At 42.4% G+C, this 26,126-nt stretch overlaps 1 protein-coding gene across 1 annotated transcript in view; it reads right to left on the reverse strand.

Annotated features, from left to right (window-relative positions):
• Mroh9 (maestro heat like repeat family member 9) overlaps window positions 1-26,126 on the reverse strand; it is a 95,235-nt gene that overhangs the window by 23,075 nt on the left and 46,034 nt on the right. Inside the window, exons 2-8 of the mRNA XM_071619683.1 lie at window positions 25,459-25,505; window positions 21,549-21,628; window positions 20,844-20,979; window positions 20,178-20,264; window positions 16,648-16,752; window positions 10,585-10,720; window positions 232-329 (exon numbers count right to left, since the gene is read on the reverse strand). Of these exons, the coding sequence (XP_071475784.1) occupies window positions 232-329; window positions 10,585-10,720; window positions 16,648-16,752; window positions 20,178-20,264; window positions 20,844-20,979; window positions 21,549-21,628; window positions 25,459-25,505 (689 nt within the window). The remainder of the gene's footprint in view (window positions 1-231; window positions 330-10,584; window positions 10,721-16,647; window positions 16,753-20,177; window positions 20,265-20,843; window positions 20,980-21,548; window positions 21,629-25,458; window positions 25,506-26,126) is intronic.

The raw sequence follows: 26,126 nt of genomic DNA on the forward strand, positions 1-26,126 counted from the left end.
TTGGACAAACCTTGGCCTCCGACCTTCAATCTTTTCACCCCCCAGTGCCCCGAATACACCCTCTTACAATTTATTGATTATCATCTGGCAAATCTCTTTGCCCACCTGCGGGGAGGAAAGCACCCCACCACAGCCTTTAGGCTACGGTGGCCCTCAGGGACTCCTTCCTTGGGCAGATTCGAAAGTCCTAGTCCTCTCACCTTAAGACTCGGCCGGTAGAGAGACGCTTACCCTCCCCTTCCTCTCCCTTCTTTCTGGCCCTGGGAGTATCCGGCCTCTCCAGGAGGGGTCCCGAAAAGCCTTGGCCAAGGTCTCCCACTGCTCTGTCTCTGTCCAGGACGAGAGCTTCGACTGTCAGGATTCGGTGACGACCAATCTCTGCAGCTCGAACCTGCCACTTAGGCACTCCTGATTTTTTGGCTCTAGTGGGGACGCCCCTTTTGACAATAAATCAGTTTTCTCCTTCTCTGCGTCCTCTTCCCTCCTCCTTACATGGGTAATGTGTCCTCTCTGCCGATCGACTCTCCCCTACAATGCCTCTTGGATCAAATATAGCACCCAGGCCTGGCCCACTTATCCCTTAGACAACCAAAGGAGATGGCCCCTTTTTGGGTCCTTGGATCCCTCCATTCTAAGGGATCTCTTCCAGGCTTTCTTCTTGCTCCAATCCAATCCTGCCCTCTGCACCTCTTGCAAACAAATTCTTCTAGCCCGTCCAAAGGGTGCTCAACAGATGACAGAGTTCTCCTACTTAATTTCTTGGCCTTAAAGGGAAATCGGGCCTCTCCACAAAAGGCCCAAATAGCATGTATCTAGGGTTCTCTATCTCTCAAGGGAAAAAGGCCATTACAGTAGATAGAAAACAGCTTATTATGTCTATACCTGCACCAAAGACCAAAGATGACTCTCCTTCTTGGGTTTGGCTGGGTACTTCAGGGCCTGAATTCCTATATAATCTGGCCAAGGGCCCCCAAGATGAACCCCTATTCTCAGCAGTAGGGAAGCCCTTTAAAAGGGCCTTCCTCTGGGCACCCACCCTGCATCTCTCCAACCTCTCTCAACCCTTCACCCTCTATATAAAAACAGGGACAAAGTCTGGCATTCAAGGTCAGGAATATGGCCCCACATTTGCACCAGTGACCTACCTATTCAAACAGCTCGACCCCACTGTCAGGGCTGGCTCCCATGCCTCAGAGCTCTAGCAGTGGCCCATGACCTCCAGAAAGAAGCTCACAAGCTTACCTTTGGCTCCCTGCTAACCATCTCATCTCCTCACCATTAAAGGATTTCCTCACTTACAAGGGGCTCCAGACAGTCACTTCCTCCTTCCAGGGTCCTATCCCTCCTTGTCTCTCCTTGAAAATCCCTCCATGTCTTTTCAGCCCTGCTCTCCATTAAACCCTGCTTCCCTCCTCCCATCTTCTCCCTCACAAGATCCCGTCCACAAATGCCTGGAGGTATTAGAGAGGATTTTACCCTGCCCTGCCACCATTTCTGGGGACCCCTGCCCTACCTCGTCTGGTTCTCAGATGGTAGCTCCTTTATACACGAAGGGGTTAAAGTGGTGGGGTATGCTGTCGTTTCCCTCTCATCCATCATAGAGGCAAAACCTCTCCCACCCAATACCACCAACCAACAAGCTGAACTCACAGCTGCCACAAGGGCATGCGAGCTAGCGGAGGGAAAAACCCTCTTCCTATATAATACGTCTTCCATATCCTGATCTCCCACGCAGCCATTTGGAAAGAAAGGGGATATTGACCACTAGAGGGACGGCAGTCATTAATTCCACACTTATTTCTGGCCTACTACGAGCCTCCAGGCTGCCTTCCCAACTGGGAATAATCCATTGCAAGGCCCCAAACTGACTCCTCCCTTACTACTGTGGGAAATTCCAAGGCCCATCTCTATTCCAGTCCACAGAGTCTCACTACTTTCCTTCACTCCTTTTTCACGCTTTCCCCACGTGATAAGACCCTCCTACAACAGATCACTTCCGCTTGTCAGATCTGCCAGAAAACCAATACCAATACTCCATTAAACCTTTCCCTTCTCATCAGGCCCACGGTCATACCCCAGCTGCAGACTGGCAGATTGATTTCACCAACATGCCCCGAGTAAAAAACATAAAATATCTTCTTGTATTGGTAGATACTTTTTCGGGATGGGTTGAAGCCTTTCCCACTTCCAATAAACGGGCCTCTACAGTAATTGATCTATTGCTTACTCACATAATCCCCCATTTTGGGATGCCCACTTCTATCCAATCAGATGATGGCCCAGAATTCACCTCGCAGATAACTCAGTGACTGGCTCACGCGCTATCACTCCCTTGGCATTTCCATTGCCCAGGCTTCCAGAAAGGTTGAAAGGACCAATCGGTCCCTTAAAGAGACCCTCACCAAGCTCACCATGGAATTAAGCCTGGACTGGGTAAAGGTGCTCCCCTTGGCTTTATTGTGCATTAGGGCCCTGCCAAAAAAAGCCTTCTAATCTCTCACCTTTCGAAGTCATGTATGGCCATCTCCTCGTTCCTCCTGGACTGCCTACAGAACCCCTACCCATCTCCGATACCTATGCCCTGCCCCTCCTCTTCCATCTATGCTCTGAACTCTGGTGCTATCAAGCCTGGCTTCTTCCTGACCCCAGTCTCTCTCAAAACCCTACCTCCTTAACACCTTGTCAACTTGTTTACTATTGCCCACCGGGGGAAAAGCCCCCTCTAAAACCAAATGGGAGGGTCCTGCTCAGGTGATTATGTGCACTCCCTTGGCAGCCAAACTCAAACTACCTAATAACCAACTTACCCCGTGGATTCATATTTCCAGGCTTAAGCCCGGCACTCCTACACCTTCATCAGAAGAGCCAACGATCGTCACCTGTCATTAAGTACTCTTGTCAATGCTCCCCCTCATTTCTGGCCTCTCTTGGGTCCTCTCTTCACCCTATGTCTGGAGATTCAAGGCAAGTGACCCTTAAGGGGCCCCTCCAGCCAGACCCCCTTTTCTTCCTTTCAGATCCCCCCCTTACTTGCTTGGATCTGGACGGTAGTGGGACCGTTGTGTGTTGTCCTTCTGACAAAGCACTTAGGTGTCCAGAGCATGGTGACCCCTGAATAAATGTGATCATAAGAGAGCACTTTACCAGTTGCCTTCTGGGCCTAAGGAGGAACATGTGTATTTTATTTACCCTCCCAGTTTCATAAAAATTTCAAGTATCAGTATTTAAAGTTGAGGTGTTTTACATAAAACCTGGAGAGAGCTGACTGCTCTCAAAGGGAAATATGGTAACAATGAGCCACTGTCCTCCCTTGGCCGCCTTCGAGAAAGGCAAAGAGAGAAGCAAGCTGGTACACCAGTTAGGAGAAAGTTTGAAGAGCAGCCTTAATAGAGAGGGGAGAGAGCTAGATTGGACTAGGAATGAAGAGTGGAATTGAGGGTGTTAGGTGCAGGTCAGGCTGGTCTGCAGGTCATGCCAAACAAAGTTAGCTGCAGAATGACCTGGCTTCTCAAACCCTCTGTCTGGTTCTTTTTATCACCTGTTTGCTTCAAGCCCAAATGCCCAAGCCCCCACTCAAGGCTGAACACTTAACCCCCCTTGTGCCAACAAGGCAGCTTGCAGACCCAGAGACCTCATTAGATTTGGGCTATAAAAACTCCCTGTGCCTGTTCCTTCCCTTTATCATAAAGTTCATTCAGACTCAGGTGGGTAAAAAATTTCTAATCAAGCTTTTACCAGCCTCTCCTCAGGAATTACCAACTCCTGGCTACTGATGATACCTCTAGTGGAGACCTATGCCGAATGGACTAACATCATCATGGATCTGTGGTGGCAAGGAATCTTTGTTGATCTGGTTCCTGAAGTTATACTGGTCTTCTCTGCCCTGCTATGGGGGCTCCTTACTTCCCTCCTTCTTTCTCCCACACCGTCCCATTTCAGCAGGAAGCAGCCAGAATGAGTTGATGCCCACTCTCATTTAATAACAAAGAGGGAGGAATGTTGGGAGTCACCCCGGCTCCAAAGACTAACTTCCCCATCCCCCCAAAAGAGCCATCCAATGGTGAGCTCTGCTAGGCTCACATGATCCTGCCGTCCAATGGGGAGCCCTGCTGGTTCACCTGATCCTTACCCTCCAATCAAAAAGCACCCATGCCAACTGTCAAACCACCCCTGGCTCTATAAATATGCAGAGCTGTTCCTCAATAAATGGGCATTTGCTCCAACGACAAGCCTTGTTCGTTCTTTCACTACCTGTTGTAACAGTTGCATGATATGCTGGGGACTTGACATCCCGCCACTTGTCATTTATTTATCCATGCTGGACATACACTTCAGAGCACAGGCTTTTGCCAAGAACTTCTTCTTGTAAACAGATGAACTGTTTTGAATTATTTCCTTTCCACAAATTCCATGAGTTTTTTTTCTTTATAAGACAGTGTCCTCTTTTACAAACTGTTACTATATAAAAGGAGGGAGCCTTCGTCTGTGAACAGCCTTTATGTTTTCAATGCAATCCTCCCATTTTAATGGTGTTTTGCTTCAGTGCCTTGAGCTCACACCTGGCTGTGATGCTCCTATTTGCCATCTTTGGACTTTGACTGTGGTCCTCTTAGTCTCCTTGCTACAACTTTGGATTCTATGGACCCACCTACTGGTCTTCTTGTTCCAACCTTGAATGCTCCAAACTCACCTATTCCACCTTCTTTGGAAAGTCCCTACCTACTGTTCCTGCACTCATGGCCAGCATCGAACTTGCTTTGGTCTCAACTGGGAACTGAAAAATAGGTCACACACACAAGGACCCAGGGTACCCCAACCAAGGAATTCCAAACCTGGTAGACATTAAATACAGAAAAGAGAGGACTCCAGGGCAGACGTTGTGATAGCAACTCTCATAAGCCACTTGCAAGAGGCCCCGAGGAAGCTCCCAGTCCCAGCCTCACTAGCCCAATCATGGAGTTAGGGTTTTAACTCTAGGGTACCAGGGGGATGGCAGGGTGGATGAGAATGGTTTGGTGACAAACCTACACAGATGCCTTGTTTCTTCATGAAAGTGACCAACTTCATGGTCAACCAGGCTTGCAATAGTTGTGGGGTGGTGAGTAGGAAAACCCCTTGATTTTGGAAAGATGTGCCATCCTGTATATGCATATTTAAGCTGTCTTTGTAATGTATTTACTATGTCATGTTAGATGCATTGCTTCAGCATATCTTCAGCCTCTCACAATTCCAACCAGGGGAGGAGGAACTTCAGCCAGGGGAGTAGAAACTGCTTATGTCTCTAGTTTTAGGAACTCTAGGCCCTTCTTCCCCAGAAGATCAGCTAGCCTGAAGGGCCACCCCTGGAGTTTTTCTGAGTGACTGGCTCCAAGTGTCTGTCCATTTGATAGCCCAGTCTGTACCCAGCTACTTTTTAGCCAAATAAAAAACAGTATAACTAGGAAACATTCATCTTATTTGCATTTATAACCATTAAAATATTTATCAAATAAATACTTGTTATTAGAAAATGCTACAAAGTGCTATACTTGAGAATAATAGACTTAATTCTTATTGATAGGAATAAAAGTCAGGAAACCAAGTGCTCTGTATATCATTTACCTAAGTGGGGTGATGATACCTGAGCAATCTTAAGTTTGTCTCGTTGTAAGGTCTTGGGTTGGATTTCCACTTGAGGAACAGTAGTCAGGTGGCAATAACTTCCAAGTGCGTTATAATTTATAGGTGAATTTTTTTCAAGGTCTGTTGTATTAAGGAAAAGAGTTTAAAGTTTCTACTTGATCGTAAACTATGATATATTGATCATATATTGACATATGCTATTTAAAGGTCACAACTTTGATGATATTGTTCTTTCCAATTTTCTTTTCCTCCCCAGTTCTATAGAGCTAGTCTTTTGAATATGTAACTCTATGCCCATAGCTATGGCACATAAAATATTATAATGGCACTGACCCAGAATGTAGAAAGTATTTAAAATAAGCTATGTGAAAAAATGAAGGATATAAATAATTTTTAGAGATTGACCAGATATCAGATGCATTTAGGCCATCAAATGTGATGTTCAGTGACTGGAAGAAGCTATTTCTAAGTTGCAGGGTTTGCTGATCAGAGAGTTAACTAACTTGGAGGTACTTTGAAAAGGTCTGAGGAGTGGTGCCCCGGAAAGCCAGGCTCTCAAGGGGAGGTTCAGGTACAGATGTCCTTACTTCCAGGAAGATGTGTTTTTAAGGATTTCACTCCATAAATAGCTTTATGGAGCTATAATTGACATATACTATTTAAAGTGCACAACTTTGTAAGTTTTTGCACATGCGTACCCCCACAAACCCATTTCCACAGTCGAGAAATGAGCATATCTGTTGCCTCCAGGTTTCTGCATGTATTTCCCATCATCTCACACCTGCTTCCCTACCTTTCTCCAGATTCCAAAGCAACCGCTCATCTGCCTTCTGCCATGTGCCTTCAGTTAAGTTCGCATTTCCTAATTTTTTATAAGTGAAGTCATATAGTCCCTACCCTTTTTTCCACATTTTTATTAGTGCATTATAGTTGTACGTAATGATGGGAGTCTACCCTTTTTGATGGATTCCTTTTACTCGGCAAACTGATTGAAATTCACCTATGTTGTTGCATGAACCCACAGCTCCCTCCTGCCATTTCAGCTTTAGACATCCCATTGGGTGTGTAGTAATGGTTTTGAGTTTTGTTTCTTTAACGACTCTATATTGAACATCATTTGATGTGCTTCTTTGCCAAAATGACCATTCAAATCTATTATATGTTTTCAGATTGTTTGTCTTTTTTTCTCACTGAGTTTTGAGGGTTCTTTGTGAATTCTGGATATGACTCTTGTATCTGATATGTAATTTTCAAGGATCTTCTCCCTGTCTGCGGCTTAGTGACTAAGAGCGCCTGTCAAAGAGCGGAGATGCTTAATTTGTCATTTTTTTTCATTGATTCATCATTTTTTTGTATTGTATATAAAAAGTCTTGACCTAACCCCAAAACCAAAGATTTCTTACAGTTTTTACATCTGGCTCAATCACACATTATAAATTACATTTTAAAATTGTCATTTTTCATGGATTAACATATTTTAATTGACACATAGTAACCCCACACATTTCTGGGGTGCACTCTAACACCTCTGGAGAGGTGTGTAGTGATCAGATCAGGGTGCGCGGGCCACTCACAGCACCATGGTGAATACAAGTTGCCACAGTGCACATCCCCGTCTTGTCCCAAAGCTTTCATGGAGTTCCTTCAGGGTTGCCCTCCTGGGTATGATGTAGTTTTAGGATTTTCACAGACATGCTGTATTAGGTGAAGAGAGTTCTACTTTATTCTTAATCACTTTTTTTAAAAAAAAATAAGGAATGGTTGATAGATTTCATCAAATGCTCTTTGTCTACTAAAATGACGACATGGTTTTATTTTTCCTTTGTTTATGTGGAATATTGCATTGATTGATTTCAAATGAGAAGCTGAGTGCACTCCTGGGATAAATTCCACATAGTCATGATGGTTTTCTTTTATGTATTATTGTATTTCATTTGCTAAACTTGGGAATTTTTTGCATCTATGTACATGAGGGGCATTTGTTAGTTGTTTTTTCTCCTGACTATCTTTGGTTTTGTTATCAGAATTATGCTGGCATCAGAGAAAGAGCTGGAAGTATTCTCTTATTTTCACATTTCAGGAAGAATTTGTATAGAATGGGTATAGAAATGGCATGATTTCTTTCTTAAACTTTTACAAGATAATTTCTGTCTGGAGTTTTCTTTGTGGATCTGACGTTTTCTTTGCAAAAAGGCTGTAACTACGAATTGGGTTTTGTTGATAGACACAGGGGCATTCAGTGATCCCCACAAGTAGCTTTCGTGGTTTGTATCTTTTAGTTGATTTTTCTGTTTTCCCTAAGTTGTCAAATGTATTGGCATGAAGTTGTTTATAATGTCCCCTGAGATTCTTCTAATATCCAGAGACTCTCCAGCAATGTCATTTCTGTTATCCCTAACATTGTTCACTTGTGTCTTCTCCCTTTTGGTCCCCATGGTCTTCTCAAAGAATCTGCTGCTGGTTTCATTGTTTGATGATCTTTCTTGGTCAATTTCTGCTTTTCATTATGTGAATTTTAATCTCATCTTCATTCTTTCCTGTCTGCTGCTTCCTGTGGTTGTGTTTGCTCCTCTTTCTCCAGTTTTATGAAGTAGAATCTGAGATCATTGATGTGAAGATGCTCCTCCTTTCTCAGGCAAGTCATCTTGTGAATTTCTCTCTTTATACTCCTCACCTGCATCCCACAGATTTTGAAATTTTGAAAATTTGAACTTAATTTAGTTGAAAATACTTTTCATTTTCCTTTCTCCATCCTGTGGGTTATTTAGAAGTATGTTATCCAATTTTTAAACATTTTGGGTTTTCCAGAATATCTTTTTGTTTTTTATTTAAAATTTAACTCCATTTAATTATAATAATTAACTTCTTGATGTTTATCATCTAAATATCATTTATTTTGGAAAATGTTCTGTTTAACAAAAGCACTAAAAATGTTCTTATTTTTATGATTGATGGAGTGTTCTATAAATGTTGATCCTTATTGATTTTTTTGTGTGATTATGAATTGTTGAGAGTTCGGTATTGAATTATCTAACTGCAATTGAATATTTCTTTACAATTCTTTTGTTTACATTTTGATTTCTTAGAATAATGTATTTTTGCTTTTAGGTATGTAAGTGTTTTGGATTATTATGTCTACGTAATTACCCTTGTGCCTTAATGTTTAAAGTGGGTTTCTTGTAGGCAGCAGTTATTTGAGTCTTGCTTTTTATCCAATCTGACAATCTCTGTCTTTTCATTTGGGATATTTAGAACATTTACATTTATTTTAATGTGGTTAAATTGTTCCCTTAACTATTTATTTTTCTCATCTGTTCTTTTTCTACATCCCCCTTTGCCTTCTTTTGGATTAAGTATTTCTTATAATCTCATTTTATTTCCATTTTTGGTTCATTATATAAGTCTTTGTTATGTTAGAAGTTGCTTTAGAGTTTATACAATACATTTTCACCATATCACAGTTTACTTGTGTGATATTTCATGACTTTGTGCATACAGGAAACTTAAAACTGTATTCAAAAGTTTTTCCCTTTCAAGTCTTTGTGCTAATGTTGTCATACATTTTTATTTTTTGTGTGTTCAACAGTTGATTTTTGTATTCAACACTTGATTATCAAAGAAACTTAAATAACAAAGATATTTTAAATATTTATTTACATAGCTACAATTTCCCATTCATTTTTTTTCCTTCAGTTAGATTTAAAATTTTATCTGGTATCATTTTTTTTTCCTTGAAGTATTCCTTTAACATTTCTTGAGGTGCAGAACTGAATTCTATCACAATGCATTCTAAAATGCATATCTAATTGAATTTTGGACAATATTTTTGCTGCCTATGGGATTCTGACAGCTTTTGTTTTTCTGTTCTTTATGATGTTGCTTCATTGCCTTTGGCTTACATTGTTTCTAGTGAGAAATCTGTGGCATGTGATGTGTCTTTTTTCTCTGGTTTCTTCTCAGATTTCCTGTTTATCATTTGTTGTAAGCAATTTAATTATCATGTACCTTGATGCTGTCTTCTTCACCTTTCTCAAGCTATATTGAGCTATTTGGATCTATGAGTATGTAGCTTTTACCAAATTTGGAAAATTTCTATTACTCTTTAGTTATTTTTCTGTCTCACTTTTTCATATTTAGGGACTCAGATTAGACATGTGTTAGGCTGACTATAATTGTCTCACACCTCACTGAACCTCTGTTCATTTTTTTCATTCTTTTTATTTCTGTTTCATTTTTGCTAATTACTATGTTAATAAACTCACTAATCTTTTTGCAGTGTTAATATATAATAACATATGCTTATATTTATAGAAACAACATATATATACATACATGTATATACATATGTGGGTATGTATATATTTAATTGTCATGTCATATATATGTTGCTTCTTATCTGAGGGTAAATTTATCCTCTGACATTACATCCCTGATAGAGAGACAGAGGATTCTAAAAATATTTTAACGCTTTGTTCTGAGCTATAGTTAGTTTGCTTGGAAATAGTTTGGTATTTTCCAGTCTGGCATTTACACTGTGTTAGGCCAATCATTACAGCATTTATTTTAATTTTGGGCTGAGTTTTCCCCACCAACGAAGGAAGAGTCTTCTAGGAATTCTAGCTGATGACCCACTAGAGGGAAAGAAAATAGCCTTTATTTTTCAAGTCCACTCTCTCCTTCCCACCCAGCCCTGCCTCCATCTGGCCTTCCTATCCCACATCAACACCCAACACTTTTCCCTAATTACAGTGCTTTACAGATGTTGAAGAACCAACTACACCACACCAGAATTTCTTGACAATGCCAGGAAGATTTTTTTAAATCACATTTTAGAAAGTGAAGCTATAGATCTAGAGATGGGATGTAGAAATTCCCAGACATTCCGTCTTCCTGGGACTCCCCAGGAGAATTATTAGGGGCCGATTCTTAATAACTTCAGCAGGTGGGATGAGCCCTTCTTACCGTTCTGCCACTTGGCAATGCAGAGCAGGTGGTGCAGTCCCATGGAGGCCTGGTTCATGATGTCACTGTCAGCATGACAACACAGGAGAGACAGCTCTGCGGCCAGGACACCCAGACACGGGGCGTCCACGCTCGTCTAATGGAGAAGGGAGGGAGAAAATCGTTGGTTATGCCGAGTCAACACTGAATGTCTGCATCCGAGACTCTCATTTACGGAACGGGTTTCAAGGATAAGCCTCAGAATTTTAAAAATCTGTCCTCAAATCCTCTGTTGCTGTGAAAGGAAGACAAGAAAATGCCATCTGTGTTAGTTACATGAGCACAGAGGGGGATGTTCATGACCGAAAGAGCCCGGGAAAGTGCTGGACAAGAGTGCTCAACTGAGGTTAGCTTCTACTCCATGACTAGGGAGCAGCTGGCAGGGAGCAGATCCCCGGGACAGTCGGGAGCAGGAGGATGTGGTCATCCAAACTCTTGGAAGCTCCCTTTTCCGGTGTGAAATGCTTTAGATGACTCAGAGTCACTGGGGAAATGTGATGTTATTCCTCCTGGAATTGCTCGGATTCTTCCCAGAGAAAGTCATGTTTTAAAAACTCAAACTTTCTTCAAAGCTGTTGCCATGAACGTTAGTTCATGCCTTGCCCCGACAAGCTCTTTGACACACAGGCTCGTCCGACTCTTGAAACCTGTGATTTTTTAAAATTATTTTTTTGCATTTTTTATTATGGCAAATTTATACATGATATGAAATTTGCCATTTTGGCCATTTTAAAGTGAATAATTTAGTTGGCAGTAAGTACCCTGCTAATGCTGTGCAACCCTTGCCATTACCTCATTCCAGAACTTTCCATCGCCTCAGATAGAAGCCCTCTGCCATGAAGCAGTGACTGATGGTCCCTCCTCCTGGCCCGACAGCCGGTGTCTCTCAGGGTTCGCTTGTTGCCTAGTACACACACAGGGGATCGTATAACACACAGCCTTCTCTTGGGTCGGCTTCTTTTACTTAGTATGAGGTGTTCACGCTTTGGCCATGGGGAAGTGTATCACACCCCCACTTGACAGGGTAACGTGCCTTTGTATGAGGACGTCAGGTTTGTTGGTCCATCTGTCTATCGATGGGCATTTGGGTTGTTTCCGTTCTTGGCAATTTGAATTTTGCTGCAGTAAACACTTATGGACAAGTTTTTGTTTGAACATCTGTTTTACATTTTTTGGGGGGGTGGGGGTTGTGCCTAGCAGGACTGCTTGGCCACGTGGTAATTTGGTGTTGAACTTGTTGAAGAACCCTTTTCCTGTTCTCTGCACTTTCATTCGTATTGTGATCAGTAATTCCTTTAAGGATTTTAGTGCTTGGTCTTCGAGTGATCTTAAAAATTGAAAATCAATAATATGGTCTTGTGACTAAGTAATGTTGTTCAACGCATAGTTCACGCTCGGGTTAGTTATATTTCCTTTTGGCATATACATGTGCCTTCTCCACTCTTTTTGAAAATAAATTCTCATCTGTGTCTTGAATTATATGCTTTTGATAGTCATTTTTCCCCCTCTTTATTTGCCTTTGCAGGTCTTTTAATTGAAGGGTTTTCTCAAATGTCTGGCAAATTTTGATGTCTCTTCATATTTGAGGACAAAGTGCCTCTTGGTGGGGCTTTGTCTGTAGCAAGGCTTGCCAGTGGTGTACCTTGCTTCACCATGGCTGGGAGTGGAGGCTGGGGTCCTCCTTCAGTGTTTAAACAAAATGCATGATTCTTTTATCAGAGAACTTAACAATGGTTTTTGTGTTAGTCAGTTCTTCATCACTGTGACTAAGATACCTGATGAGAACAACTTAGAGGAGAAAAAAATTATGGGATTCACAGTTTCAGAGGTTTCCATCCAGGGTCAGTCGACTCCATTTCTCTGGGCCAGAGGCGATGTTGGTATGGTGGGGCAGAGGCAAGCTTCTCTGCTGAAAAGGAGAGTTGGGGACAGGGGCAGGGACAGACACAGTCCCCGGGCCTTGCCCCCAGGGTCCTCCCCTGCCTGCAGTTACCACTGCATTCAGCTACCCACAGGTGAATCCAGCAAAGGGATTAGCCCACTGCTGAGGTCAGAGCCCTGATGAGAGTCTTGACCCACCTCTGAACCTCGCTGCCCTGGGGTCACACTATCAACCTGCGAGCGCTCCACAGCCAAACCGCAGAAGATTTGGGGGAAAAAAAGAAAGAAAGAAAGAAGAAGGCAGTTCTCAAATTCCGTCTGCTGATGAACTCCTTGTGCATCAAGGGGAAGGGGACACTGAGCCTTCTTACTGTGCTAGTTGAGCTTTCAATGACTGCTCTGTTGATGTGCCTGCACTCAGCCCTCCCTTGACCCCTCGCTTCACACCCTCCCTTCTTCATTGCTTGGGATTTTGCAGCTCCAGACCCCACCCTAGTGGTCCTGGCTTCCTGCTTTGGTTCCGTGGACAGACTTTTCTATTCCCATCTTTCTCTCCTCTGTCTTCCAGAAGTTTGCTGGCATTGCTGGCCCACTGAAAAGCCTTCACCAAGCCTCTTTGTGGATGCGACTTTAGACTTTAAAACTTTCTGTTACTATCACTTCGGGAGGACTCTGGAGGGAGAGGAGATGAATACACAGGGACCACCTGTTAAATAATTAAATTAAATAATTGGGACTCTTCCATCCATTTCTAAATGCTAATGTGCCAAAGGAGCACAGGCAGAAGCATTCTCTGTGAATGCAACAAGATGATGTGCTTAGCTCACACTTCTCTTCCTGTTGAAAGCTGATACTTCAATTAAAGGGATGAATAACCTTTGAGTGTAGGAGTTTCTCTACCCTGATGGGCACATGGGTTATGTGAGGGGAATTATCACTTTAATAACATATTTCTGACAAAATACAATGATAATCGGAAGTCTTTGCTAGGACAGGAGCCTCTGAGGCTGAGCAGGACCTAGGCAGGATGATTTATGAAGAAAATGTTTTTTTTCCATTGTATGGATAGCACGAGAGGACAAAATAGGTAGCTATTTAATTAGAGCAGAACAAAAAAATTAATTGCCTGTTTTATGTCAGACATAGTGATACAGAGGTCAGGCCCGTGGAAGCTCAGCTTTAAATCATTTACGATATTTTTGAGATTGTTTTGTCCTATAATCCCCTCGTCCAATAATCTCACTGAATTAATTATTTTGTTATTTTATTTAAAAAAATTTTTTTAGTTGTAGGTGGACACAATACCTTTATTGTTATTTATTTTATATTTATGTGGTACTGAGGATCGAACCCAGGGCCTCACCCATGCTAAGCAAGCACTGTACCTCTGAACCACGATCCAAGCCCCAGAATTAATTATTTTCAGAAGACATTACTTTAATAAGAAAGCTTCCTTAATGAAGTTTATGCTTCCATGACTGTGGTGAGCTGGCTGAGTCTAGCTGTTTCAATGTTCTCAAAAATGTGCTGATGTACTTCCACCTGGTGGCACTTGGTGAACACTGCAGAGCAGAGTGGCGGATAATCCCACCTGGTCTTTCATAGAAACCTGTTAAAGCAAGAAATCCTCAAATAATGCATGAGAGTCTTCTGCTACACACCTGAATTTACACATTTGATTTCTTGTGGATGGAGAGAGGTCTGGGCTCAGGGGCAATGAACCCAACTAGCAATGGAAAGACAAGAGGGAGGGGTGCTAAGCCCTTGCTACAAAGCCCCACCTGCTGCCTAAGCCCATGCTAGGATGCAGGCATCCAAATGCAGAGAGAGGCATGCAAATAGCCCTCTTCACATAGTTGGCATCAAATACTTGCTAAGTGCATATTGTCCCAGGAGCTGTGCAGAGAACAGATGTGAGTGGTACTTAATCCCACTTGCAAGATTTTCCATGCTGAGCCTTCTAGATATTTGTAAAGAACCGCAGGCCATTTTAGAAGTGAGGGTGTTGGGGGGCAGGGCTGCCTTCCCAAATCAGAGAATCAGGATTAGACAAGCCACTGAATCTCTCTTTGGGTGCTGAAATAGGGGATCAGCACGATGAAAACACTGTGGACTGTGCTCCCCTGTATAAGTAAATTCCATCACGCTCCCAGCTGGCTTTAAACAAAGTCGTAACAATTCAGCTGTTTTAAAGGCTGGTCTAGATATTTTTGTTTTGATATGTCTGGGGTTTATACAAGTACGAGAAAATGGACATGAGGAGCATCCCAAATGTTTATTTCCAACTCTCTTTACACGTAACTACTCTTGAAATGATTCAAGTCATCAGAAAAACTGTTAGTAGAGTATATTTTAAAATCCCTGCAGCATGAGTTGGGAAACAGACTGAATATACAGTATCCACAAGAGAGAAACGTTATTACATTATTTTTGTCCAATGTGACATTTTGATATATGCACACACTGTTAAATGATTAAATCAAGCTAACCAATGTAATCCATCTTTTCACATATCACTTTTTTTTATGGTGAGAACATTTTAAGATCTATTTTTTTTTGCAATTTTCAAGTACAAAGTGCATTATGATTAACCATAGTTAACGTGCTATACATTATTAGCGCTCCAAAATTTATTCATCCGTCTAACTGAAGCTTCAGACCCTCTAATGAGCACGTCTTGCATTCCTCCACCCCCACCGCCTCCAGCTCCTGGTGACCACTGTTCCACTCTGTGTGATGAGTTTGACTCCCTCAGGGTGTGTGTGTGAGGACAGCAGGCAGGGATTGTCTGTCTATGCTGTGCCTAGCCAAGTTCATGCCATGTAGTGTCCTCTGGGGTCAGTTGTATTTTTTGCAATGACGGAATTTTCTTCTTTATTATGAGTAAGAGTACTTGGGGGATGGGTAGGTGGGTGGGTGGTGCCCACATACCCTTGTGGCCTTTATCCATTCTTTCATTAGTGGGCATTAGGTCGATTCTACATCTTGGCTATTGTTGATAATGGATAAGTAAATCTTATGTTAAAACCAAAAGAAGAGCTTTGTAAACCAGACTTTCCAAAAATAAATAATAACTTTATACATTTGAATATAGGCATATAAGATAGAAAGATAGATAGATAGATAGATAGATCCTGTTGATTAAAGAAAGTAAGATAGATCCTGTTGATTAAAGAAAGTAAGATAGATCCTGTTGATTAAAGAAAGTAGTGGTAGCAATATGTTCAGATGAGGCCCTTTCTGAGAATAAATGATTATGTAAGTCTAGAAGACCCTGGCATTTATGAAGGTGTGGGAGATGGGCATTCTTATAGTCACAGGAACACAGATTGGAGGACAGTGGTGCGTTCCTAAACTCTGACCTCCCCAACGTCTATCTAGCTATTGCCTCCCTAAGCTGAACTAAGTACATACAGATTTGCATGAACATAACCAATTTTTACTGTTTGAAGTTGAAAAACATCATTGGACTCATCAATGGAAAAGTAGTTCAGTGGATTGTAATATTCAAGAATGCACAGACTATGTTTGAAAGAATGAAATTACGCTACATATATTAATATGAAAATATGAGCAGGGCATGTTGTCCAGTGAAGAAAGCAAGTTGCAGCACTTGATGTAACTTCTTTAAAGAAGCAGGAGGGCATCCATGCGTGCATGCGTGCACACAAGGATGTAGACAAAGAAAGCGGTTTGGGTGGACACATGTCACACCAACAGGCTGGGAATGTGGGTGGAGAGGAAAGGAAAGGAAGACTTATGCTCCAATAATTGCTTGTATAAATTTAAAATAGACAATGATTCACAAATATTTTCGGAAAATAAAAGGAGAACATAAAGAGGAAGATAAGGGTGGAAAATAATATTCATTATGGTCCATAGAGGAGAATCCAGAGTCAGCAAAACCTGGTACTACCAACATGCTCATGCTGTTTCTCTAATAATGCTTCTTCACCAGTTTTTGAGAAATTCTGCTCCCATGACTTAAAGCCATGCAGAATGTTGACTTCTTTCCAGATACTGCAGAGTGCAAACCCAGTAATACCAAGCAGACACCCAGCACCCTCAAGACCTCAGACATGGCAGGCAGCACCCTGGAAAGGCAGTCTTCAGAACCAGGCCATTGTTCGTTGTGTGACTTACATCTCCTAGGACTTTCTTAGATGCAAAGCATAACACCCTGCTGATGATCGTCAGTGCTTCCTCTTGCAGGTACAAACGCTCTTCTTTCACCCACAAAACCATTTCCTGTTGGAAAAACAAGAGCCATCTTAGAACCATGGAATTTCCATTTCCTAAGGAGCCCTCCTTCTAGTCACCAGTTTGGGGGTCCCATGGTCTTTTGATTAATCCACGCTTGACCTATGTTATCTTAAAAAAAAAGGACAACAAACAGCCAGTGTACTACTTCATCTACTATGGTAACTACATGTGGTTTTTATTTTATTTAATTCTATTCAACAAGTGACTAATAAACACTGTAGCAGTCCTTCTGTCAGGTATCCTGAAAGTTCGGCATGGGTCTGTACGTGGTCATCAGCTGCTCTACGTACAAATATTCCTTTTTTTTTTTAAGTACAAATATTCTAAGTACAAATATTCCTTAAAAAGAATATGGACTCTGATCTTTGGCTTTAAAAGAGAACTGAAATGTTATCTGATCAGAAATGTTATCTTTTCTTGTCTTCATGGATACCAATTCCTTTGCAAATTCACCATCCAGAAATGTTCTGATCCTTGGTTAGAGAATACATTAGTGGAGGCAGTTTAGTTAGAAAATTGTTGCTAATTTTTGTACAAATCTGTCTTTTAGTACCTTCTCTTTGTTCTAAATCCCAAGAGCAGGGATGGATGCATTTCCCCCTGGGAAGGGAATAGACTGCACATGCTAATGAGCCCTAGCAGACTTCTTAGGCCACCTGTTGGAGGCCACTGTACTTCTGCCAATGGTTGGCCAATCTGTTCCTCTTCAGCTCTGCCAAGCGGCACACTGTTCTGAAGTCCATTTCCTAAGGCAGAAGGGTTTCTAAATCTCAGAGGGGTCACACTCTGCCTTCTCTGGGAGTGAGGTTTCAGCTCTTTTTGAGGATCAGGGAGTTCCCAGACATAAGGAACCTCCCAAGTTGTGGTGGCTTCGCCCCAATAGCATTGCTTCTGTTCTTTTTCTCCAAAATGGAAGAAATAATAGTAGCTTCCTCATGGGATGATTTGAGGGATTACAATATGTACTCACATCCTCGGTACCCAACATGAAATGCTCAATAAGAGGAAGCGGAGAGCAGCCTGGGGCAGTTCGCAGGACATGCAGGGGGAGGGGAATGATAATCACTTAGGAGAATAACATTTCAAATGCACAGAAATATTTGGCTCAAATTCAGCACAAATTAGCTCAATCCATTTTTACTTTCCTTCACATTCTTTCTTGTCTTCAAGGATACCAATCTGTCTTCTTTACTTTGGTTTGCACAACTCATGGATGTTTCTGGTAGGGTAAGTCAATGTATTCCCAGTATTTTTAGACAGCTGACTCCTGACACCACCATATTAGGAATGCAAAATTGAAGAACCTAAAACATCCAGTGCAGTCTTCTCTGGCTGGGACATGAATCATGCGGTGAGGTCTGTGGACAATAGGGGTTCTACTTGTACAACTATACTAGGCTCTGCCCTCACAGGGGCTCTCTGCAATGGTCTGCTACTGGGACAAGTCTCTGCCTGGCTGTGACATCTTTTGAAATCTAAGTAGAGGCCACCATGCTTCTGCATTGGTGGCATGAGGCACACAGCTCATGCATTCTGTGTGCTTGCAGAGTTAGCACTGTGCATGCTGCCAAGGCTCATGGTTTGGAACTCCCAGAGCAGTGGGTGGAGCCACACCTGAGCCTCCCTGAGTCATGGCCAAAGCAGGCAAGGGGTGCTGTGCTGAATGAAATTCAGGGCCAAGTCACCAGCTGGTACAGAGGAGAAAATACTGAGGTTCTATGGGTACCTCTCTTGAAACCTTGCCCTTAAGGTCCTAGCTTACCTCTGAAATGCCTTCAAGGTCACTCCCCCATTGTATTGATGACCAGAACCTGGTTTTCATGCATGTTTAACTCTTGAGCATATGGTCCCTTAGCAACACGTACCCTTAATGTTCTCTCTCAAACTTGTTTTTTTTTTTTTAATTCTTTACATGGTCAGGCCAAGAGTTCCCCAGATGTTTTCATTCTGCATCTCCTTGATTATAAATTTCACCTTTTAAGTCCCTTTTCTCATTTTACTGCAAGCCATCAAAAGAAGCCATGGGGCACCTTGAGCTCTATGCTAAGTAGAGATTTCTTCTCTCAGGTGTCCTCGTTCATCATTAAGTTCTGCCTTCCAAAAAGTCCTAGAATGCAGACATGGTTCCTCCAAGTTCTCTGCAACTGTGTAGCAAGGGTGACCTTCACTCCTGTTTCCAGTGTCTTGTGCCTCATTTCTCTCTGAGGCCTCTCGAGAATGGCCTGCATTCTGATCACAGCCACTTACGTTTTCCCTGAGAAGACTTAGGCTTTCCCTACGGCTCTTGTCTTCTGCTGGCTCCTCAGCACAATGGCCTTTAGTGCTCCATTCACACCATCTGGCTCTTCCAGCCTCATTACCCAGTTCCAGAACAGTTTTCACTTCTTACATAAGAATTTACCAAATATATACAGCATTGTATCTGGGTGTCCCGAGTTCTTCCAATAAACTGAAGGTAAAAAAAGGAGTGAGGTGGCTATGTTGATAAAGTCTCACCCAATACCAAGCCACAAATGGCTTCTTTAGCTTAGAGATAAATTGCATTGGGTAGCAATGCTGAGAAAATAGTCTTTAGGTATTGGTTAGAGGGACAGTCTCACTTTTTGCTATTAATTTTGTCTATTAGTCCAAGTGTTTTTATAACAGAATATCTGAGGCTGGGTAATTTATAAAGAATAAATAGAGATATTTATTTTTTACAGTACTGGAGGCTGGAAGTCCATCAATATCTTCAAGAAGTCCTCATCAATTGAGGGACATTGTGCTGCATCATTGCAGAGAAGAAGGGGAAGAAAGCCCCCAGGAAAGAAGAGGGGAGGGGGCAAATTCATCATTTATAGAGGACCCTCTCCCATGATAATGACATTCATCCAATCATGAGGGAAGAGTCCTCACGATCTAGTCAACTCATAAAAGGTATCACCGTGCAATACTGTTGCATTGGGGATTAAGATCTTGACAGATGGACTGTGGGGGACATTAGAGGACATATCGAAGCCACAGAATATGGTATGCATAAGGACAGAGGATCTGTTGAGTTGCCTCACCCCAGAACTGATGGAAGTGAAATGTCCTTCCAGCCCTGTCACCGTGTGGTCCACTGTCCTGTGGACTTGGAGGCAGTTGAGGCCAATACTGGTCTCTGCTATCCTAGCCTGTGTTCACTCATAGTCACCACCTAAGACTTGCCTTCTCAGGTGGCCATTGATGGCTCCTCCCCAAATTGATTTCTACACTTCTGTAACTCAAATAAAGGGAATGATTTTGTTTTGTGAGTAATTTCACTCCACAAGAAGCAAATTCCAGTCACCAAATACTAGAAGTATATATAAATATGATAAATTAGAAGTCAGTGAACTAGAGTGAGCTCTTTATATTTATGACAAACAAAACTGCTTATTTCCTCTTACCCTTAGGATCTGTAGTTTGTAGAGGTCTTTAGACACTAAGATCAGAAGAGTGTCCTCAAATATGTGTAAAATATTTTGATATAAACTCTGAAATACAAAAAAAAAATCACATAACCAGCCAGCAGTCTTACATAAGAATTTACCAAATACATACAGTATAGCATCTGGGTGTCCTGAGTTCTCCCCATAAACTGAAGGTAAAAAAAGGAGTGAGGTGGCTATGTGGATAAAGTCTCACCAAATACCAAGCCACAAATGGCTTCTTTAGCTTAGAGATAAATTGCATTGTGTAGCAATGCTGAGAAAATAGAGACCTCAGGTGTTCCTAACCTTACGATGGGACTCTACTTATTTTCATCTTTCTCTGCTTCTATTGTTTTATTTTTTGGGGGGGCAATACTTTTCATTAAACTCCTTGCCCTTGTGAAACCAGTTTTGACCAAAAATACCTTCACTGATTTGTTTCTATATCCCCTATATAATCCACTAAATCCCATGGGTCACAGAATTCACGAGGAGTTTAGGGGTGTAGGTTAGTGCTGAAGAATTCCATTATATGTAAGTAGGGGAGAAGCAAACAAAGACTGAAACCTTCCAAGATGCATTCTCAGCTCCACTGTGGTGCAGAGCAAAGTCTCAACACAAGTGAAGGAAGAAGGGTCTCACCTCCTGGTCCTCGAGGTCCTCATTGCCAATCCCCAGTGCTCTCAACTTTCCAAAGTTTGGTAGGGCTAATAGCATTCTAAAGGATGCTTCAGTTACGTTCAGCTGAGTTTCATACTGCAGTACGGGATCCACAAAGCTGACAAGAAAAAGGTCTAACTATTAAATGGGTGAGATTTCAAATGTAATTTAACTTTATGGACTTTTTTTCTTAATGATGAGAGAGGGTGTACGAGAAAGTAAAACCCAGATGATAGATGGATCGTAAATATTCTCTTAGCAATGATGCCTTAAACACTAAGGAATCAATTTATTCATAAATATAATCTACATTAAGTTATTTAGAAATTGGAACATCTTTCTCCATGAACTCAATAATGTAAAGACCGAGCCCATAAACCCACACTAAGGTTTGAGATCATTTAACTGTATGGTGCCATTATTTCCATGTTTTTTTATATTTTAATATTTTTGATATGGGCTTGCATATTTCAAGGTAACAACAAAGGAAAACTGCCCATCCTCAACTAGAAAGACCATCTGCTTATCCATGTGATATAGAAAGATTGGGGAGAGCGTAAGAAAGAAGAGTTGCTAAATCAGGATGATGGAATTTTGAGTCAATTTTTATTTCTCACAATTATTATTTTTTTTAAATATGCCATTTCAAAGATATTCAATTAGTGAAATCAGAGAGTGTCACGTTACCTGGAGTTGATGGCCAGGACCATGGACTGATGACACAGCAGACCCGCAAAGGCATTCCATAGTTCATTAATTGCATTCTCCTAAGTACCATGAAAAACACGAGCAATTACAAACCAGACAACATCCTGTGTGGTCCTGCTGCACCAAGCCAAGGCACCAAAACAGACTAAAAAGTCATCCCAAGAGTTTGTAGAAGTATCGAGACTAGAAAAACTATAATTTCATCCCCCAGTAGTGTTTTGGCCTAGATGGTGGTCTGTACAGCCAACCACTGTGCTTTTACAGTGAGCATTTGCAGATAGCAGTATTTTGTTGGGGGTGCTCTTTACCAGGTGTGCTCTCACATACTTCTGTAACTGTCAAGTGCAATCTACAGGTGTAGCATCTACCTATAAAAATGCCAGCACGGCAATTTAAGACAGGCCTTCCTGAAGAATGACCACATTCATGCCATAGAGTAAGAATCATATCCAGGTCAATGGGCGGCTGTATAACTTAATTTTGTAACCATTAAAAGTTGTAATTAAAGATACCCAATTAGGAATTTGTAATTTTTATACAAAGTTTGAGAAGTCCTCAATTATCTAAAACCATTTAGAGAAGGAAGAATAAAAGCTGGAGACGTCATACTTTCTATTTTCAAACTCTACTATCAAGCTGCAGTAACTAGAATGGTATAGCTGGGCATTAAAACAGACTCATAGGCAACACAGAATTGAGGGTCCAGAGATAAACCCGCCCATAGATGGTGGGTGCCAGGAGCACACACTGGGGAAAGGATGTGCTCCCAGGAAACGGTGTCTGGGGGTCACGTTGTCCCCATGCAGAGGAGTGAGCTTGGACACTTACCTTATGCCACCTGCAAAAGTTAAATGGGTGGGCTAAAGGCTTATGTGTAAGACGAAGACTATAAAACTCCTAATAGATGACTGGAAAAAGCTTCTTATTGTTGGTTTTGACATTGATATTTTTTGGAGGGGAGGTGACGCCAAAAGCATAAGCAACAAAAACGAAAATAAACAAAGATTTTTTTTAAATCAAACTAAAGTTTCTGCAAAAAAAAAAAAAATGGGTCAAAAGATAAAAAGGTAATCTGTGGAATGGGATAAGATATTTGCAGGCCATATATCTGATAAAAGGTTATTACCCCCCAATATATACCTCCACCTCCAGGTACATGAGGAAGGGCTCCTACTTCCTCTTGGAATGGCTCCACAGTGCCCTGTCCCTCTTCTTTGACAACCCCCTCACCCACCTTTCCCTGCCAGGTGGCTCTCTCCCTTACAGATTATTCTGATTTCAAGGATTTCCCATGTCTTTGGGCAATTAAAACAACCCCAGGGTTATTGTTAATTATAATCCTGTTTATATAAAATCTTAACCTTCATAACTTATTATTATTTCTAATTTTTATTAGTTATTGATGGACCTTACTTATTTATTTGTTTATATGTGGCGCCTCACAGGCTAGGCAATGCTCTACCACTGAGCCACAACCTCAGCCCCGTAACTTATTATTCAAAGGTCTTTATTGATCTCCAGGGCAGGCAAGAGTTTGGGTTTCAGGGTCAACACAGGAGGGTGGTTAGGCTGCCAGTCCTGGGGCTGCCACTTGTGGTTACCTGACCACAGGCAGGTCACCTACGGCCTGAGTTTCCTCATTTAAAAATGGGGATAGCAGCAGAACTTACCCCAGAGGGATCTTGTGAGGGTCAAAGGAGCTCAGCTATTTTTTGGAACAAGGAAGGTTATTCCTTCCCTCATCTTCCCTGCCTTTTTTCTAGGGTTGCAGCTCTAGAACTGGAAAAAAATGTGTGTGTGTGCGCGCGCGCGCGCGCGATTTCTTGCTTCCTTCCTGTGGGTTGTGACTTCCGACTCTGCAGGTGGTGGCCACGACATTCCGGTTGACCAGGAATGTGTTCCCTCAGGAAAGCGTCCCTTTCAAGACCCAGCTATGTGTTTGGGGCAGTTCCCGCTGTTCCTGGTTTTTAAGCTTTGGAAGCACAAGCCCACTTGATGCGTGTGTGCGCAGGGCTCCCCAGCAGCCCGCTGCCCAGGTCCATCAGCCCTGCGCCCGCTCGCCTGTGAAGGGTCTGTCACTCTGCACCTCCCCTGCTGTTGGAGCAATTCAACTCCCTTGGTGCAGCTGGTCCCACAGCTCGGCCCTCTCAGCAAACCCAAAGGAACCTTCACGACCGGGTCTGTGCCCACGACCCATCCACAGCTCCTAGCACCCCCACAGAGGTCCGTTATGGACGCTATGCAATCTCTGTCTGCACCAGCCCTCTCCACCTCAGGACTGAAACGCTGTTTCCCCAGCAGCTGGGAGTGTTGGGAGCTGAGAGTTCTCTCTGGTCTGAAACTTCCCCCAGTCAATTGTCCCCTCTGGCAACCTGACTCTGATGCCTGGGTGACATAAAGGCTCAGCCCCTTTGCCTCCAAGGGCAAAGCGAAGGTCACCTCAGCTCCAAAGCTCCTGTGGGGGTAGCTGAAGCCTGCTTTGCACTTCCCTGTATTTCAGCTCCTCGCCCTGCAAGCCTGCCTTCTCTACCCCTCCTCCCCAGGAACTGATCCCAGGAGCAAATCCAGCAAATCTCCTGGATGCAAGTCTCTATCTTAGCATCTACTTCTGAAGAATCATACCTAAAATCTACAATGTATGTTGCTGGTTTCTTTCCCTGGGCCTTCCCAGGTTCCTTCCCTGGAATGTACTTGACCCTCATCTGGGTGCTCCACTCATCCTCAAAGTCCAGCCAGGTCTTCCCTAACCTGAAGCTAAGTAGAAGCTCCCTCTAAGTAAGTGTACCTCTCTCACCCTGCCTCTTGTAACATCCCCGCAGCTTACAGCAATTTCTAATACTGACTTATTTTATTTTTCTTCCATTGGACTCTAAGCAATTTGAGGCTAATGTTTGAGTTCTACTTTGTGTCTCAAAATGATAGCATAATATTTGGCATATAGTAGATACTCAATAAATATTTTTTAAATAAATGAAAGACTGAGTGAATGAAATGCTAAACTGTACATTTGGTCTCTAATGGTGTTAACAATTTGAAAGTGATGAAACATCACTGAACAGCCGGTTTTTTTGTCAAGTGTCTTCCTATCCTGGCAGGCAAAGTGAACCTGTCCATCAAAAAAGTCATCAATGTTTTGTTTTAATTATCACTGACTTTGACCACAGACTCCTAAAGAAATGGTCTATACATGGTTTAACCGACATATGGGCCCATTCTTCTTTCTAAGGGAGAAAAATTGCATATCTTATGGTAGCTTTTCCCTGTGCCTTCTGTGTCAATTTAAACTTAAATATAAAAATGGTGGTAGGTTTTATCAAAGGCTCCAGATTTCAATCCATTTTTTACAACGCTAGATAAATACCTACAGTGACAGTACTGTGTCACATTGTAGGGAACACAGAGAGAGGTAATCCCAATCTCTGTCCTCCAGGGATGACAGACAAGCAAACTGTCCAAAAGTCTAAGAAAAAAAAAATACAGAATAAGATAAACAAAAAAGGAATGAAGCAAGTCGTGAGGCTGTCAAACTGGGGAGTGAGACCATCATTGAGGCTGGGCGGGGGCCGAGCTGGCTGAGAGGGGTCCCCAGGATGGGAGCAAAGGATGTGAGACTGGGCGGGCCCTGGGAGATGGAGGGTGGGGGAATCGCAGGAGGGGTCAACACCTCAACGCTCTGCATTAGTGCCAAGCCACTTCCCGGCCCAGTGGGCTGGCGAGAGCAGAGCTCTGCAGGGGGACCGAGGGCAAAGCCGGTCCAGCCAGCTTGCCTGTGTCCTTCCCCCCACTCATGCACCCGAAATGTTACTTGTAACATCCGTGTAAGAGTCGGCGAACGAGTTCTCCCTCGGGAGATCCCAGTTACCACGATGTCCTAGAGAACGTCACGTACCAGGTGGTGCCACTTCATTTTGGACTGCAGAATCTGGAGGCCACTCACTGCCGGAGAGGAGGGGACTGGTTAACAGCAGCCAGCACAGCCCTCTCACCTCAGTGGGACTAACCCCCACCTGGAGGCTAGAGTCTCTCTCCCTCTCTCTCTCTCTCTCAAACACACAAACTCACACTCACACTCTGCAGATGAGCTCACTGTGGCTGTTACTGAACAACACTAAATAGAAAATATTTCAAATATTTTAAATCTATACTTGATAACAATTCTTAAACAAACAGCTATGTAGCTAATTTCTTGATGTGCAAAACAGAAAGCCAGCCCCCCCTCTCCACACGCCTTTATGGAAGTACCATACAGTATTAGTAGAAAATAGAAGTACATTAAACTTGTTAGTTTCTAAATTTCTTTGCTTTGTGATCAGAGAATATGTCTGCTAGTCTACTGTTTGGAATTTATATAGAAATGTCTAGTCTAATACATGTTCACTCTTGTGAATGTCCTATAGGTATTGGGGACAAAGGTCTATTCCCTGTTTTCATGGATAAAGATTGACAGGTGGGTCCCTCTCTCTCTCTCTCTCTCCCACATGCATCTCTATCTTTCCCTGTTCTTCCTACAGCCTTACTTGATTTTCAACCCATCAATGCCATGCTGACAAAGGAGAA

Source organism: Marmota flaviventris, chromosome 12 (assembly GCF_047511675.1).
Source record: "Marmota flaviventris isolate mMarFla1 chromosome 12, mMarFla1.hap1, whole genome shotgun sequence".
NCBI lineage: Eukaryota > Metazoa > Chordata > Mammalia > Rodentia > Sciuridae > Marmota > Marmota flaviventris.